Source organism: Delphinus delphis, chromosome 7, assembly GCF_949987515.2.
Source record: "Delphinus delphis chromosome 7, mDelDel1.2, whole genome shotgun sequence".
Taxonomy (NCBI): domain Eukaryota; kingdom Metazoa; phylum Chordata; class Mammalia; order Artiodactyla; family Delphinidae; genus Delphinus; species Delphinus delphis.
In genome coordinates, this window is record NC_082689.1 from 75,734,828 (window position 1) to 75,754,958 (window position 20,131).

General features: G+C 33.6%; 1 protein-coding gene across 1 annotated transcript in view; it reads right to left on the reverse strand.

Moving 5' to 3' along the window:
* Positions 1-9,625: 9,625 nt before the first annotated feature.
* Positions 9,626-20,131, reverse strand: part of KCNJ3 (potassium inwardly rectifying channel subfamily J member 3) — a 160,491-nt gene continuing 149,985 nt past the window's right edge. The window contains exon 3 of the mRNA XM_060015702.1: positions 9,626-13,909. Coding sequence (XP_059871685.1) covers positions 13,323-13,909 — 587 coding nt within the window. The 3' untranslated portion in view covers positions 9,626-13,322. The remainder of the gene's footprint in view (positions 13,910-20,131) is intronic.

The following is a 20,131-nucleotide window of genomic DNA, read 5'->3' on the forward strand; positions in this document are numbered from 1 at the left end:
GGTAGAACACTCTCTGACATAAATCACAACAAGATCCTTTTTGATCCACCTCCTAGAGAAATGGAAATACAAACAAAAATAAACAAATGGGACCTAATAAATCTTAAAAGTTTTGCACAGCAAAGGAAACCATAAACAAGACAAAAAAAACACCCTCAGAATGGGAGAAAATATTTGCAAATGATGCAACTGACAAAGGATTAATCTCCATAGTATACAAGCAGCTCAAGCAGCTCAATATCAAAAAAACAAACAACCCAATGCAAAAATGGGCAGAATACCTAAATAAACATGTCTCCCAGGAAGATATACAGATTGACAACAAACCCATGAAAGGATGCTCAATGTCACTAATCATTAGAGAAATGCAAATCAAAACTAAAATTAGGTATCACCACTCACCAGTCAGAATGACCACCATCAAAAAATCTACAAACAATAAATGCTGGGGAGGTTGTGGAGAAAAAGGGAATCCTCCTACTCTGTTAGTGGGAATGTTAATTGATATAGCCACTATGGTGAACAGTATGGAGGTTCCTTAAAAATCTAAAAAGAGAATTACCATATGACCCAGCAATCCCACTACTGGGCATATACCCTGAGAAAACCATAACTCAAACAGAGTCATGCACCACAGTGTTCATTGCAGTACTATTTACAATAGCCAGGACATGGAAGCAACCTAAGTGCCCATTGACAGATGAATGGATAAAGAAGATGTGGCACATATATACAACGGAACATTACTCAGCCATTAAAAAGTAACAAAACTGAGTTATTTGTAGTGAGGTGGATGGACATAGAATCTGTCATACAGAGTGAAGTAAGTCAGAAAGAGAAAAAGAAATACTGTATGCTAACACATATATATGGAATCTAAAAAAAAAAAAAAAAAGGTTCTGAAGAACCTAGGGGCAGGACAGGAATAAAGACGTAGAGGTAGAGAATAGACTTGAGTATACGGGGAGGGGAAAGGGTAAGCTGGGACGAAGTGAGAGAGTGGCATGGACATATACAATACCAAATGTAAAATAGATAGCTAGTAGGAAGTAGCTGCATAGCATAGGGAGATCAGCTCGGTGCTTTGTGACTACCTGGAAGGAGGGTGGGAGGGAGACACAAGAGGGAGAAGATATGGGGATATAAGTATACCTATAGCTTATTCACTTTGTTATACAGCAGAAACTAACACAACAATGTAAAACAATTATATTCCAATAAAGATGTTAAAAAAAAAAAAGTTCAGTGGGCATGTATCTAAAACTTTCTGAGGATAGTTGGAACAGTAATTGCACACCCAGTACCATAGTCCTGGAAGAGAATGTGATGTAATTCAATACCAATATGTCCTCACTGGCATAGGAGTAACTTCTATCTGGAAGATGAATATGGAACAAAAAATGGTTCTACACTTTGGCAAATAAGGGGTCACCTGTTTCCTGTAAAGAATTAGTGACAATCAAGTCACAGTATGTGGCGATCTATTCAAACCATTCAGTTTGTTTACATGGAGGCCTGGTGCAGACTAGAGTCACTGAATTTTCTGCATTAGAACTAGTTTCCTCTTCTAGACTCAACTAAAATTATTCTATGACCTGAGTGTCTCATTCACAGATAAATACAAAAATAGTCCTCCTCTTGTCTTAAAAAATTATGAGTATTTTATAATTCTTCTACAACTTGCGTATTTATTTTGAAATCATTTATATATGTGAATGCAAACAGCTAAAATAATTATTGTAGTCTCTTTCCTCCCTCTCAAACAAAGAGTATTATTTCTACATTTCAAACTTTCTGGGAATGTGTATAAATATATGTACACCAAAATATATCAGGTCATTTATTATTTTTAAACTATGATCTAGTTATTTTTAATGCACTGAATAGGTATGAATTCTAACACTAATTAAAGCAAGTACTTGGAATGGTGATCAGAGATTCAGATGTTTTTAAACTACTTTGAGATGGAGTTTGGCTGACTTGCTTTCTTATCTTCAGGCTTCTCACTATTGTTTCCTGTTTGGTTTTGGCCAAGTCAGCTACCAGTAAACATACTGAATACTCAGATAGTTCAGGAATGAATTTCTTCCAAGAAAGCACACTAAGTTGAAGAATTATTCTGAAAGAAAATGAAAGTTAAACCTTTAATTAAAATTAAATCTATCTTAGTATGGCAAAAAAAATGTCTGCCATGCTTATTTCACTTTTCACTATATATAAATTAAGCCAGGGTTATATGGTGAAACCAAGTGGAGGTTGGCATTTGTCTAACCCAACCAAGATACTCAGAGAATACACTGTATCTGTGCCCATCATTCCAGATATTGATTAGAGAGGTCAATTAAATTTTATTGAAATTTCAAATGATCTATATGATTTGGGGGACACCAAGATATATACCATTGATTGGCTTTGTTTTTATTTCTCTTTCCCTAGATGTGGTAAAAGCTATAAATTAAAATTGTAAAGCAGCAACTATGTTTTGTATCTTATCAAAGCTCACACCATTCCAGGGATGTGGTCTACATTGGTGGGTCACTATGCTGAATCCCAAGGTTGAATGAAAGGGTCAATGCAAGAACATTTATTTCTTTGAGTGGTGTCTAATAACAATCAAGATTTTATTTCTTTGCAAATAATTATCGGAAAAAGACATTTTGTTGCATAAATTTTAAATTCTAGTGATTTAACCAGTGAATCTTTAATTATTAAATTTTAAATAATGGAAAGTCTATAATATTATTCCAGACTACTCAAATTTATGTGCCGACACCAGATATTGCTTTTTCTGAAATTCCGTCTTGGATTAGAGATGAAAGGAGTTCTTCCTCTAAAACACATAGCTGATACAAAAATGACCTCTTGATTAGCAAGCTGCCAATATTAAAACTGTTATATTGTTTTAATATTTGCTTCTTCAGAGTTTGAATTTTACCATCTTTCTTTAAATCAAGTTAATGCTCTTAAATGCATCAAGTGAATGAAAGAGAGGAAATACACTTTCAAATAACACTTTCCTTTGGGGACCAGTTCAGGTAATTCGGAGTGCTTAATTGCAATGGTTGAGAAAAGAGACAATGTTGTGAAAGTATAATGAGAGCTAAAAAGATCTGAAATTGTTGGTTGTTCTTTGGGGAATTTCTAGCGTTTTCCTTTTCAGATAAGGGGAACTACATAAAATGATTTTCTTTTTTTCCCCCTACTTGCCAGGAGTGAAATATTACATTCAGTTATAGTATTTAAATTAACTTTACAGTAAGAATATGTTTTTTTGGTTTTTTTTTCTCATCTCTCTGTGTATTCAGTCTTACTTATATTCTCCTATAACATTTTGCAAGCCTCATAAATTCTGAGGGATGTAAGCTGTAAATAAAGTATAATGAAAAATATATTGGTTCCAATGAAATAAAAATTGTGGAGTTTATTTATTTATCCCTTGTGTATATTGGAAGAATGAACTTTTAAAAATACATATCTGATTCCATCGTCCTTTCAAAATCTTTAAAAGTTGTCTTCCACATAAAAACCCAACTATTTTTTGAGGGCTATAATATCTTTTATGAATGGGTCCCTACTTACCTGTCTGATTATCTCCTATATTAATGTACTTCATGATCTAATGTACCCCATGATCATACCCCATGTTCTAGTCTTTCTGAGCTACTTATATTTGCAACACATGTTTTCCAAACTCTATGAATCTATAACACTGCTTCCTTTACTTCTCCTTTTCATTATCTATGTAATTTCTCCAAATCTCTGAAAACACAATCCCAGTAACCTTTCCTGCAAAATACTTTTCAAGATCCTTCCACCCTCTTTAACCCCACCCCAATCCCACACCTGATATGAATTGGATCACTTTCTTCCTCAGTGTGCCCATAGTATCCTATGCAGTTATGTTTCAAAACATTCAGAAGTGTATTTTCATTAAGTCATTTCTAACAAGTTTGAAAAGCTTTTATTACCTTCTATAACTCTAGTGTATATCATAACACCTACAACATAGTAGGCACACAAAATTGACCAAACAAGGGTTTATTGATTTGAAGCTTTTAAGATGATGGGTCTCTGTGGAGGTGGCAACCCTGAAGTTAATTTCAAACTGGATGAGTGCCCAGAAAGTTCATGTCAATGGACAACAGGTGGTACAGATTCTGCATAAGGTAAAATTGATTCCATCATCCTCAAGTAAGAGCTCCCTTATATAAAAGGCATGCTTGACAATTTGGAAAATATTAATATAAGGTATTGGGAAAAGAAACAAGATAAAATATATAACCAGTGACTAAAAAATAACTTATGGATTCAGAATACATTATTGGTATAAATACTGGTCATTCGCAGTTAGTGCTCCATTCCAACTGTACCAACATTTGATTCTCATCCAAGAGGGAAACTACCTGCTTCAAGACTAACTGTAATGTATACTTCTCCATGTAAACTTTTTTTTGTCCTCCAACTTAATCATCAATAATTATTTTATCCACTAACTAGCCTAAGATTTATCATTAATCTTATTTTCTTTAAGAAACTGTATACTTTATCACAGAATAGATCTCAATTTACCAAATATCTGCCACTTAATGTTTTCTTTACTGTTAAATATCAACTCTGTAAGTCATCAAGAATGGAAAGTGTCTGACAATAAACATGAGTCAACTTAGTCAAAAAACCACAGGTGGATGAGAGAGTTCATTCACATGTCCAAATCTAGATATTTTAAGAAAAATTCTGAATAATGTGAAATACAAATCTCAGAATGTAATGTAATATAGTTTCATACTATAAATCTTACATACAGGGAAAGTGAGAGCCAGTGAAGTCAAACCTATACAAAAATACAAGTCTATAATATAATTAATTGTATTATTCTGTTAGGGGAAACACTGACTGAAACCGCCTGCCCTGGCCAGGCAAAGACAGTAACAATTTGCATGAGTTATCTTACGACAGAGATTGAACTAACAAGGACTAACAAGCCACCACCAACCACAAGAATACGGGAAAAGTCAAAAGGAGAAAGGAGACGCTAGTCCACATGTCCTACCAACACCCCAGAATCCTCCTCGCTGGAATCCATCTTGGCTGAGTGATTGCATGCACCACCAGAAGGTACCCTGAGTCATAATGATTGGCCAGAGACAATCCGGAAACTAATCCCATCACCATTAAACCCGAGACTGCAAACCACACAGCAGAGCAGTTCTGAGTTCCCTTACCCTGCTGCTTTCCGCCTGGGTGCTCCTTCCCAATAACATCTCTTGCTTTGTCAGCACGTGTGTCTCCTCGGACAGTTCATTTCCGAGTGTTAGACAAGAGCCACTCTTGGGCCCCCCTTCCTGCAACAATTCTGTGCACAATTTTCCTTTTAATACAAATAGCTTATGAAACCAAGAAGTCACTTCATCAGTGTAAGAGAGAGAAGAGATAAAAGTTGATTATAAAAACCAATCATTTATTTAGGAAGCTTTAACAAAAAAGGAAGCCATATATCTCATAGACTTTACAAGTCTTTATCACTGTAAGTCCATATCATTGTAATAATGGAATACTGGGTAGAAGACATGTTATCAACTTTGATTTATAAAAATAAAACTTCATCTACGTGACATTTTCTGATTTCCCCTTCTCATTCAGTCAGCTACTGAAACGTAAACGTTGATCAAAATACCAACTCCCATGGGCCCATCCAGTGTCTCTGCATACAGTTCATTGTTCTTTTGGTTAAAATACAATGGAATTTATTTTCTAAAATTAATTTCTAGGTCACAAGCTTTCGTACATTTTAAGTGTCTATGTGGCACATATTTTTCTGCCAACAAATACTGACACTAGCTGACACTACTGATACTAGCTTTTAAGTTATGTACTGAAATTTAAATCCACCTTTGATATTTTTTAAGACCAAAGCATAGGACGCTAACCAAGAAAAGCAGACTTGATGTACAAGCTTAGATTCAGGACATTGAAGTTATGGATGTTATTTTCAATCTATTTAATGAAACATTGCTTTGTTGTTTTATTTTGTTTTTTCCACTTCTGTGAAGAACTGGAAAATAAAGCCTGGTCAGACATTTTCTCACAACTAGGTCAAAAATAGACTCCTAAGAGAATAATTAAATAATGTCTTGTTAAATACGTTTCTTCACAAGGAAGGACGTCATTAATGAAAATAAACGCTGCCCCTATTTTTAAATATACTTAGATATGGGGAAAAATATTTTGTTGAAACTACATTCTTTTTATATAAAAGGGGATAAGTAAGAAAGATTAGTGAGATAGAATAGCAGTCCCCAATGAAATCCACATTATAATCTCTGGAACCTGTGAATATGTTACCTTGCTTGGCAAAAGGGACTGGCATATGTGATTACGTTAAGGACAGATATGGGAAGATTATTTTAGATTATTTACGTGAGCCCAGTGTAATCACAATGGCCCTTAAAAGTGGAGGCAGAAGGTAGAAGAGTCAGAAGAAGATGTGACTATGAAAGAAAGGCACAAAGAGATGCAACTTTCTCGGCTTTGATGATGCAAGGAGAGGGCAATGAGCCAAAGAATATGGATGGCCTCTAGAAATTGAAAATATCAAGGAAATGAATTCTCTTCTAGAGCCTCCAGATAGAATTGCAGCCCTAGTAACGTATTTTTAGCCCAGTGAGACCCATGTCAAACTTCTAGCTACAGGCTGTGGGATTATACATTCGTGTTATTTATGGTCCAAATTTGTGGTAATTGATTATAACAGTGATAGAAAACTAATACACTTAAGCTGGCCTGTCTTCTCAAAATGGTAGATTAAATATAAGTATTTACTACTGCTACTTCCTGAAATTATTGAAACAATAGTAGAGGAATTTTAAAGGCATAGCAGGGAATAAAGGTCAGGAAAGGAGACAGTAGCAAGAAGAACTCCTGAAAGTTTGTTTAAAAAGCAGACTTTCCTTTGTTTTAATCAACTCAACTGGTCCTCAGAACAATGGCGGCCAGGTACCTCCTCTGTAGGAAGGTGATTAAAAGAGTCTTATCTGGGCAATGTCATTGACCTTAAAGAAGAAACCTAAAGATACTATCAATAACTTCCATAAATAGTCCTACCATGTCACTGAAAAGTGAAGACTACGTATGCTTGGACATACTGCATACAATTGCACAGAGCCTCAATAATCTTTTTAGTTGCTTCCATAGAAAATAAATTCAAAATCATATGTATTAAAAGATATTAGAAACAGAATGAAGGTAGAAGAAACATTTAAAACACACTATCAAAAATTTGAGAGAGCTAAAATTCTTCACTTATGATACAAGAAAAAGACCCTTTAAAAAAGGAAACCTTTAGAGAACAACAAAAAGTTCTTGAAAATTAAGACTACTCTGTGAGAAATGAACATCTTGGAAGTTAAGTGAAATCAAATAGATGGATATAAATGAAAGTCATAGATGATAAAATTAAGAAAATCTCCAAGAAAATAGAGAAAAGATACAAAGAGATAAATAAAAGAGGAAATGAGAATATTAGAAAATCATTCCAAGAGTTCTGACATCCAAATAATGAAAATTCCAGAAAGGAGGACAGAGGAAGATGGAAGGGAGTAAATAAAGGGAAAAAAACTTAAGAAAATTTTCCTGATGGGCATGAGTTTCCAGATTGAAAGCACATGGCAAAAGATTAAAATGGATGCACATTTAGGCAGAAATTTTGAAATTTTAGAACACCAGGGAAGATTGGAATATCCTATAAGTTTTAAGGGGAGAAATCAGTTTCACACAAGGGATTAAAACTTAATAGCATCAGACATCTCAATAGCAACACTGGAAACTAGGAGAAAAAGGAACAGTGTTGCTGAAATTCAGAAGGAACGCCATTTCTACACTAGTCCAGACTCTTAATATTAATTATTAGGGAAGAATTAATTTATTTAAAGAAATCAAGGTTTCAAAAAGTTTACTACCAGGTTTTTTTTTCCCCCTGAGAAACTCCTGGAAAATGTGCTTTATCAAAACCAAGGATTAGGGACTTCCCTGGTGGTCCAATGGTTAAGACTCCACGCTACCACTGTAGAGGGCACGGGTTCGATCCCTGGTAGTGAACTAACATCCCACATGCCGTGCAGCATGGCCAAAAAAACAAAAAAAAGAAAAAGGAAAACCAAGGAGTAAACCAAGAAAACTGCATATTTACCATGAAACAGGGTTTCTATACCTAGAAAGAGGTGAATGGAATCCCCATGATGATGATAAAAGGAGATCCCAAGACAACAGCTATAAATTGAGAGAAATTTACAAAATTGAGCAGATCAGGATGCTTTGGTAGGGATTTCGTCAAGAAGAGAAAACTGTTCCAATATTTTATGTGTTTGAAGAATTAACAGGAAAGTATTTATAATCGGAAAGGACGCTGTGGCTAAATTAGCGATAAGTACATGTATAAATAAGCAAAGAAAAAATGACTATCAACTCTAGGGAGGAAAAGGCTGTAAGGGTGAGTAAAATGATCAAAACATATGGGCTCAAATGCAGTAGAACTTAAAACACTGATAATTAATCTAATTAAAAATATGAAAACCATATAACAATATTGGGAATTTAGGGTAGGGTGTATGTAGTAGAGGTATGGTGGGCAGCAAGTTTTAGAAATAGAACCAGATCTTCATCTACCACTGTGTAAAGTAAACAGAAAATGCCCCCAAATGGAAAATCCAGAAGAAGCAATTGCATATCAGTAGAACCACCAAAGAGCGCAGAGACTACTCAGGTTTGCGGATTCTCTAAACAACCTGTCTGAGAATCAGTTTCTTCAAGTGTAAAATGGGGATAATCTCTACCATGTAGAACTGTTGTGAAGATCCAAATACTATGTGCAAATCAGCATGCAAGTGATTGACTCGTGGAGCTGGGAAAGGATAAGCAAGAGTTATATTGGATACTGATCTTAGTAAGCAATGAGAAGAGATAATGGACCCTACCATATCTTTTGTTCATTGATCCTACACAGCCTGAATATTCAGAAACAGCCATGATTTGAAGAAAACTTTTCAGGTAAAAAAAATCATGATTTGGAAAAAAATTCTACTGGATGAGGAGGATCATCCTTTTTGAACTCCTCTAGGTCAGAAGCTACGGGAACTTGGCTTTGCAGATTAATTCTGTGAGGTGTCAGAGAGTTGGACATATGACATATTGAACTCATCTGATCTAAAATTAGGAAAACACTTTTTCTTTGAAACACTGTCAGAAAAAGTAACTGAGCGCTTTTCTAAAAGGTGATTTGATATTTAAACAAAATCAGGAAAACAGTGTATTTGTCTGCTTTACTTACTGTGGCTTTTGAGACTCAGGTTCAGCAAAGGGTAAGATGGTCATGAAGCTTCCTCCAAGAAATGCAGGTCTCAAATAATCTGTATTATTAAATTCAGGTTCCATATTGCTGAAGCATCTCACCAGTAAGGAGCCAAAATAAATGTAACCCTCAAGGAATGACTTATAATGATTTAAGTTTTCAATCATTTAATCATTGATTTTTAGGAGTTAAAAGTCTTACGATAAACCAAATCAAGTAATGTGAGTAATTAACTCTTGGGAAGTAGAAAAATGATGAGCACGCTACAGAAATTTAACCCAATCATATTTTGAAAGTTTAATACAGTTTTTATAAAACTGAACTTGCAGTATTGATTACATAAGTTTCTGCTTTTGTAACCTAAATGACCTTGTACATTTAAATAATAATAAAATGCATGCTGGACAATGCAATTAGTTTGATGCTAATCTGAATATGTACAACAGAACTCAAGCACATACTCGGAATAGAGCTCACAGATGTGCTGTGCAGTCACACTGAACTCTCTTCATGGTATGAAATGGTAGAAACTTTCATTCAAATAGAATGTAAGCCACCTTCCCCAGAATCTCACTTTTCCTCCCAGAGAAATCATCCATTATGGTTCCATTCTATTTCCACAAAGTGGCTCTTGAGTACTGAGACAACTAAATATTTTTCAGAATATTTAATGCCATATATGGATGAATTTAAAACAGCATAAGAATTTCTTCAGAAATAATCAATAATAAAATATCCTTATTTTTAGTTTAATATATATTTACAAAAGCATATTCACATATTTATGAGGATATTTAAATTGAAAATAGGCATTATCAAAATAATTGTGTTTTTTTAATTTACATCATTTTGATAAACAGAATGAAATATTTTACCATGACAGGAGCTATACCATGAAAATCCCATTAAAAGGGACTAGTTTCTAGTTAAGTTGAATTATTCAGTTCAATGAACACATTAGATTTTGCTTTTTTTTTTTTTTTCAGTCACCACACTGGTGGGCTGAAAATTATCTTGACTTAAGTTGACTTTTACTCCCTTTGATGTGAGCTCTTACAAATTCCTGAAATGGAAACACCAGAGGTTAATTTTTTATTCAGTCAATAAAATGCATAACTTTTCACTGCTAGGAAAACATGTCATGTACAGATTGAACAAATGTTACAGGAAATCACTTTGATGAGAAGTCCTACAGGCTAAAATATATGAAACTGAGATGACTTTGCTTGGAATGACCAGTGTCAAAAAAATCAGCAAAATGAGAAGAAAAAGCAATTCTTTATTTTTATCCAAATATATCAGACTTCATAATTTAGTTTCAACAAAAACGTAGAGTCACCATATATCATCCAAACCAGGACATTATAAGAGTGAAAGGGAGTATTAGTAATAATTACACAGGTACAACAGGTATAAACTGGAACTCTCCTGGGTAAACCGGGACCTATGATCAACTTAGCAATAGGGGTTAAACTGCAATTACATGCAGAAATCATACCTTTCCCATACATATGTGGGAAAGTTAAAGGAACAGCATTCACTAAGAAAAATTTGACAACAGTGGTTCTTTCTCATCATTCAGGTCTTTGTTCAAAGATCACCCCCTCCCTAAGCCAGTCACCTCTTCTAAAATAATCAATTCTTATTTCACCCAGTCATTTTCCATCACGTTACCGTTTTCCTTCCCTTAACTGATATTTTGACTCTGAAATTGTGTCATTTGTTTTTTGTCTCCCCTCCCCCCACTCCTACTGATATGCAGTGTTTGAATGGGCAGTGACCTCCTCTGACTTAGTCATATCCAAATCTACAGGAGCTAAAAATGCCTAGAACATTAAAGACATGCAAAAATTTTGTTGAATGAATGAATGAATATATTTGGAGAGTTTATTTTTGGTCTCATAATCCTCTTGGTGCCAAAAACAAATTAAAATGACTCTCTAAATTAAATTATGGCTCTGTTTAGTTTTAAGTGGTTGGACTAAATGATCTGTGCAGTCTCTTCCACTGATAATAAATATACTGTGACCCCTGGGTCCCCTTCTCTCTCTGCTACTATTTCATTTCCTATATCCAGTAAATAAGAAAGTTTGGGGGTAAGGGTTAGGGCAACCAGCTCTATTCACAGTGGTTGGATGCTCAAGGTTGATCATTTTGCCAGTAACAATTCCCTGGTATATGTTTGCACCTGCAGAATTTGGTTGATACAGAGGTAGCCAGAAGGTATTATTGTAGTCAATGATAGAATTGTTGATGTAATAATTTTCCAATACGAAAATCATCACAGGATTGCTAAAAACAATGGGAAATGGTGGGAGCCCAAACCAGCTATTAAGGATTTACAATTTATAAGGAGAAGTAGATTAATTCTGGACAGACTTAGATTGCAATACCCCAAAAAGCTTTATAGGAAAATCCATGATATTCTGACAAGAAGCACTTGTAAATTTTCATTAAAATCTCTGCATTTCAAATCTTTATTTTTCATGTGTTCTTCTGAGGAACAGTTTTGATTCCTACTAATGAGTCATAAATATCAAACCTTTGGGTTCAAAAAATAGTACTGCTAAAATTATTTTGGTGGGCCAGAGATCCAAGACACCAATAAATTGAGTGTTTACCGAAACAAAACAAAACAAAAAACTCACATGGGTAAAATATCTTCAAGTTATCTGATTTTAAATTCTCTCAGGTATATACAAAACATTCCTTCGGAATTGAGTGACAGGCAAGGGATGAAATAGGTTCCCCAGGTGAGGAAAAGAGTCTGTCCTGCTATAACAAGTGCCACAAACAGGAGAATGGCATAAAAAGAGACTCAATGAGACATACAGATTTTACACATAAATACCTATCATCTGTTTCATTGTATTGTTTTATCTCCTCAAAGATAAATTACTGATTTTTAAAATGACAAAAGTTTGAGAGAAAGAGTGAAAATGTTACCAATTGACTCAGTTTGAAACAGGGACCATTAATTATGTAATTTCACACAGATTCCAATATATTCAATATAACTTCGCTACTGACTATTACAGTGATTCAACATTTGTTCAGAGCTCATATTTGTATTAGATTGTACGTAAAAGAGATTTCCAGACTTTAATCAGTCCAGGAAAGGACCAACTCTCAAAATGGCAATATTTATTTTTTCCCAGTACTAGCAACTTTTAAAAATCATAAGAAATTGTCAGCGTATTAGTATGCTTCAAAATTTACAAGTTAAACATATAATGGTTATATTTTTGCAGGGCCATAAGTAGCACAGACTTGTGTGACTCCCTCGTATAAAGAACAACTGAAAACCTTCCAGGACCTTAAACAGCAGAAAACATTAAATCAGATTTTAAAATGACAAATAATTTAAGGCTAAAATATTTGGTATTAATAATTAATGCCAGAAGCCTTCCTAGCCTAATAAAGTAAACATGCACAAGAACTACAACTTTGAACGAAACATCACAATTTTATCAGATATATGTATGTACGTGTGTGTGTATGTGTATATATGTACATATATGTGTGTGTATATATAAAACTATGTGTACACACACACACACATATATATATATAGTTTTATCACCCTGAAAGCTATCAATTCATGTTTGGCTTAATACGTATGTTAGAAATGTTGTGCAGGGTACTACCCCTTTAAATATATATATATACATTTTCCATAATATACAATATAAATATACCATATATAAATCATGCCATAAAACTAAATGTAAAATTTGCACATTATTGCATGCTTGATGTGATAATACATGCCCGTTAATAGAACTTCCTTCTGATGTCCTCCCTTTACAACTTTATCTTTTGCACATTAGCAATACTTGAAAAGGAAGGTTCTCAAATATGTATATATGACTGGGGGAAAAAATGTACCTTTCAGATTCCTTAAAGAGGATTACCTCATCAGCCAAATATTGGACTATTACCAAATCAAACAGTAAATAATGCCTGAAGGGGTGTTTGGTTATGTGAATCTATCAGAGTTCATTTTTCTTAGTTTTGCCGGAAGATTCCCTTCCATCCTGGCTGCTCCTCCGGCCATCTTTTGAAGCTTTGGTGGCAAATCAGCCACTGACTGGCTCATGGGATCAGACAACATTTTGGTGGTTTTAGATACCAGTTTTTCTTCTGAGTTGCCAGGTACTGAACTTATTCGTTGAAGTTTCATGGGCAAATCGCCCAAGCTGTAGGCTTTTTCAGAAGTTGTAGAACTCATTCTCAAGAGTTTTTTGGGAAAGTCTTCTCTTCCAGTAATTTTCTGCAGCTTAGATGGAAGTTTGGTACTAATGTCATCTAGTCCATCTAAGCATTCCACAGAATTATGTCTTTCTTTGCTGTTAGTTATGGCTGGTGCTATTAAAGGGGACGACATAAGAAGCATTTCCTCCTGTTCTTTCACACTGTAAGGTGGCGTGGGGACTTCAAATGTTGCATGGAACTGGGAGTAATCAACTTTAAAGAATCCTTCTTCTAAGGAAATTACAGGGAAAAAACGGTGGCCCCAAAGAACTTCATCTTCAGTGTATGATGTTCGAGCTTGACAAGTCATCCCTGAAAGCAAAAAGGAAGTCCTTGATAAATTACGCATAGTAGAAGCACATGTTAAGGCATTTTGAACTAAGGAATTCATTTTGCTTGTTAACTTAAGAAGGATACTTAACTGCGTATCACTTTCCTCTTCTGTAGAGTAAAATATAAAAAGCAACACCTGTCTTACAGTACTGCTGTGATCATGAAATAAAATTACACGTACAGAAATGTAAAACGAGCCAAAATAGTTGGCTTTTATAAATGAAAGCAAAGATAACCATCCCAAGTATTTGTTAAATGAATAAAAGTTGAAAATATTTCTATGTTGTATAATGTAAAGTCATTGTAGAGATTCCCTTCTTCTGGACCTTTAGGGCCAGAATGAACTTTTGTTCAAGTTTCAGAAATCCTATGCTAAAATCAGTAATCTGGGCCACTGTGATGTTGCAAGTTCTATTCCTGCTATACAAATTTCTGAAACTGGATGCTGGATATAAGATGTGAAATGCTGCCATTTATATATTATGTTGCTTGGATATCATTTACCTTATGCTACTCTGATCAACTCAATTCTGTTCTCATTAATCATATGTTAAGACTAAGTTACGCTTAAATCAGTCAGCCTCTGAATATTCCTTTGTGAAGACTGGAAATATATGAATAAATTAAAGCCATATATTACATTTCAGTTTTATATTAGTCAAAAGGTACAATTTTCTATAAGTTGCAAAAGTCATTACTGTCCTCTACCTTTACTATCAGACATCTATTAAAGGTTATTAAAGTGTAAAATAATAGATGAATTTAAAAAATGCATCTTTCCAATAGTTAAGTATAATTTAAACAAGTAATGACAGTCTTTCTTCTTTCATTTCTATTCTCCCTTTGTCACTTTATAAATAATTTCTACTGTGTTTAAGCCTGGTATAGTTTGGATAAAGAGATATTCTGTATTTTTTCCTCTGACTAGCAATCATACATGCAATACTTAGAATTAGAAATAAACTGCATAATTCAAAAACCATACTGAAGATAAATTAAATCCTTCACTGAATCATTCCAAAATCTTACCTTATAATTATTATCAGTTCTATATTACCAGGGAATCAGTTGTTATGATATATATATTGTCTTTTTCCAGACAGCTTTTAAAGAAATTTATGTAGAAAATAAATGCCCATCTCAGGCACTATGTTAGGTGCTCTCTCTCCATATTATTTCTAATCATCAATATCATCTTGATAAGAAAATATTTTTATGTCTATTTTAAAGACAAAGAGTATAATGCTCAGAGAGTTTAAATCTCTTGCCCTTCCTGGCACACAGATCTAGGAAGTTGTAGAGAAAAGTTGGTATTATTCTAACTTCTGTTTTTGTTGTTGTTTTTACTTTGCCATGATGTCTCTAGTATTTTAGTTGGGAACCTGATTCTAAACAACTTATCAATCTCACTGTCATGGTGGAAATCTGACAGCGACCCAATACTAGTCTTCATAATCATTATCATATCAGGAGTAGCACCCAGAAATATTTATATGTGAAGATAACAAAATTAGACTAAAAAGTGATTTGTACATTTTATAGACATGCACACAGTATCATTCTGTATTTTCAGATTTCTAGTTTCTGACAATATTTCATGAGAAAAAATTATAGAACATCACTTATTTAGAGAAGATAAAAAGTATATTTCCCAATATATTTACTTGGTTTTATTTTGAGATGTTTAAATATTAAGCAAACTACCTGGGATAAAGAACAAATATTGATGTTTTTATCCATTAGTATATGAAACAATAAAATGAGTAAGTACCCTTTATTGTTTAATTGAATAAGTACCCTTTAATTTCTCTCCAAGAGCAATCACTCTCATGAATTCTTTATGTATACTTGCCAGTTCAGGGTATTAATTTATATAAATTTATGAAAAAGGATCACTATAAATGCATGTATATATTAAGAGCTGAAGTAAATTAAGATTATGAACTTTGTTCAATTATTTCTAACAACAGTAGATTACATATTGAAACAAAATTTGATTCCTATCACATTCTTAGCCCATATTTAGCGACTTTTTTCTTTACATTAAGAAAGGACTATGAAATTAAAAATAAAAATTCTGTCCCCATTATTTATCATTATAATGTACTGTGTTGCTGATCCCCAATGCCTACCCTGAGCTGTTTCATATGTAGTTATCAGAAGTCATAGAGAAGAACTAGAGAGCCTTAAATGAAGGGAAAAAAATGGGGGAAATAAAATCTTGTAAAATTTTTACTTTGAGGAAACAGGATATTGATAATTAAGGTACTATAACATCCACAATGGAAACAGGTATTTCAAATGTTTGTTCATGTAAAAATACCTGTAAGCATTATTACTAAAATGCCAGTGGATAATTCTGACTGAAAAGGAAGGTAGGGATTTTATTCTACTATATGAAATTGACTTTACTTCCTTTCATAGCAAACTAATACTGGTGAGGCAACATTTTTATATAATTGAAAAATATATAAATTAGGCTTCCTATTACACTACTAAGCAGCTTGTAAAAATCACTTAAAGCTCTCTGAGCCTCAGTTTACTCTTCTACATAGTAAGGATAACAATATCCTCTTACAAAGCTGTTGAGACTTTGAGATAAGTGAAGTGTACAAAACAGTGTTTGGTATCAGGCAATGCTCCATCATAACTGCTTTTCTTTTTATCATTCTGTGGGTGATCATTTGCATTTCCTGTTTTCCCTGGAAATTAGTGATAATGCATTCATATAAGCGGAGAATTTTGACATATTAGCAATTTGTCCCATATTAGTAATATAGGATATTAAACTTAAAAATTGCTAGGTATCACATAGCAATTTTCTTTTGAAATGGTCAACTAAACATTCAAAATATTTCAAAACTACAGAAGAAGATACATTACTCATCTTCTCACTTTTTAGGGTTTCTCAACATTTTCCACCTAATTATCTAGAATAGCTGCGAAGACTAAGTATGGAAACTTGGGGTGTATTAAAAAGGCCTCGGCAAGGTGAGTGACTACAGTCCGCTATAATACTTTGGTAATGAAGAACATTTGCCAGCACTTTAACCTTTGTTTGTTCTTCTACTGTTCCTTTTACACTTTCATTAAAAGTAGGTACACAACTATCAGACATTTCCAATTCAACAACATCATCGTTTTAAAATCTGATTTCACCTCAGAATGTTAATGTGCAATCAACATATGGATAATGATATGGAAACATTATTAATTGGATAACAGGAAGATCTCTATGATGGTCAATCTGCAGTTTAGACAATCTACTAAAATAAGATGTAATTGAGAAACTACTTCTTTTTACAAGTTATCCCAAAAAAGTAACACCCAAAATGGTGTTGAAAATATAGAATACAGATTTCAATTGAGAAGATTTAAAGTAAATATAATTGTTTTCTAAGAACATGAATATATTAAGTATTCTTCCTTCTAGAACGCTTTATCTTATGATACTACTTACTGGAAGCCAAATTATTTAAAATAATCCATGCTTAGATTCATAATTACAAATGCCATTTGAATCAAAATAAATGCAGGTAAAAAGATACTATATGATTGCACCTCCTAACTGGCAATGTGACTGTTTGCATGTTTTAACCAGATTCCAGGCTTGAACAAATGTGATGAAAATCAACACGAGCTCATCTCTGTGGGAACTGGCAAAGCAACAGATGCTGCTTTAACTGGAAATAGCTGGGACTTTTGAATCCTTAGATGAAAAACATTTTGCGAAAAAATGACTTATCCTGTGTCTTGATTCATGGACAAAGAAACTATATGTTGTTGTTTAATTTATTCCAAAGTAGTGTTTCAATTTAAAATGATAGAGGCAATGTAGTCTAATCTCTTTATTTTTGACTTTTCTCTTTCCTGATTCTGCCTTTACATCGTTAAGTTCATCTCCCTAACTTAATTGAACATTAATTCAAATAAGAAGTATGAAAGCTTTTTGAGTGAAAATGGCAAACTGAATTGTTATTTTGACAAGTCCTTAATTAAACTTTCAGAATACCTCTAACTCAGTTGTTTTCTGTTGTTTCTTCTGAACAGAGATGGTGCATATGTCACCTACGTGAGATGAGCACAAGATGGTTAAATGCAGTATAACTACAGGCCAAGGGGAATGTCTGGATCCTGCGACACAGAAAATACCAAGCAATCGATAACTTCTGCACAGCAGAGGCTTTATCTAAAGCTTACTCAGTATGGAAGTTGCTGAGGGGGTGTGGGGGGGTGGGAAGTTCTCCAATCACATGGTGGCTGTAGCTGCACTTTATCATGTGTGCACTAAACAAAAAGGAAAATAAAAGCAAATCTCCTTCAAACGAGCCGTGTTGTAATAATAATAATAGGTAACATCACTATAGGGCTTACTATGTGCCAACTATCTTTCTAAGCACTTTTTGGAATCTTCACAACTGTCTGAGGAAGGCATGTGAACCCCAGCTCCACCACTAATTAATACATGATCTTTAAAAAAACTACCAAATCTCTTAATCCTCAATTTCATCATCTGTAAAATTAAGGACCCCCCCTACTGATTTCACCTGAATATTCTGAGAATTAAGTGAAATTATTTAATAGATATATATACAATTAAGTTATATATGTAACTTATATATGTAATTTATATATATATATATATACACATTGCTTGTACAATAAAAATTGGTCATTTTCATCCATAAGTCCCTAAATACAGGCTACATAACTCTACAAATTTCATTTATACACATACGTACACACAACTGAAATATTTAGCCAAGTAATAATATCTTAAATCTGTCCCCTTTGTCTATTTTTTTCTTTGAATTGGCAGTGGTCTTTATAACTGAATTGACTACTAGCTTAACATGCACAGCATGGGCTATATCACAAAGTTATTTCCTAGTCCACCCTATGCACTGCTCTGAGGATTATTGAATAAGATCTGTAGCTGTGACTTCCCTAAAGCACTTCCAAAATTTCACCCATCCCCCTAGATGTAATAACTGTAAGGCTCACTTGGCATTCTCTGCATGCTCTCTATTGTGTTGCACTGAGCTGAACCCAAATTTAAACTATAAACTTTTTGAGGAAGCACATGATGTTTGGGACTTTTTTATCTTGTTTACAAAATACAAAGACCCCATGTACACTGCTGTTCAATAATACTAAGGTCATGGCACCAGGCTCTTCTGGGATATTGGTTGAAAAGCTAACTAAGAATACATAAATGGCTACCAGAAACTGCAGTTTTCAAAGAAATGGAATCTCTTCACTTTCAAAGTTCAACATATTTTGCTCAGACAGACTTTTAGTGAGGAGTAGAAGTTTCTGGCATACATTCAACCCAATATTATCCTCTATTATTTACAAGCATTTGGTCTTACAATGTGTTCTCAGACATCAGTTTGCTATTATTCCCTAAGCTAGGTCAAAGAAATCTAAAAAACTAAAAATAAAAACAAGAAGAAAAAGCCAATTATATTTGTTAGAAAATAGTTTAAAAAAAGAAAATAAAGTGTCAATAAGAAATTTAGCAATAAATGTTTCAAATGTACTACTTTAGGTTACTAAGTTCCCAGAAGAACAAAAGAAAAGAAAATAGACTTTTAACCATGACCAACAGAACAAAATGTTAGATTCCCAGAAAGGACTATAAGTGCAGGTGCTAAGGGTCAATGGCAGATGGACAATATGACAGGGAATTCATTATCATACTGCTGAAAATATATTTAAGAGAATCAAGGTAATATTAAGCAAAAGAACATGGGTTTTGAATATAAATGAGATTGTTGCTGTTTTAACCATACATTATTAGTAAGACCTTAGGCATATTATTTCAATGATCTGAACTTTGTTTACTAAAAAATATCAATAGTAATAAGGGATAATAACATATTTATAAGGCTATCATGATTATAAATAATACCTACTTAATGGGTCTACCATATATCTAAAATAATAAAGGTTCAATAAGTGGTAGCTATTATCAATTATTATTATTATTGGGGTTCCAGCTAGTTAAAAGGTCATTTTAGATATATTTCAATTCTTTAGTGATCACTTTCTTTCTTAGAATCAACTCAAGGCAAGTGAAATAATTCTCATCTTGTTAGTTTCTATTAACTTGATATAGACCATGTTGTCTATATTTATCTGGAGTATGAGGAAAGGCCTATATTATACACATAATGAACTGAGTCAATTCTAGCACTG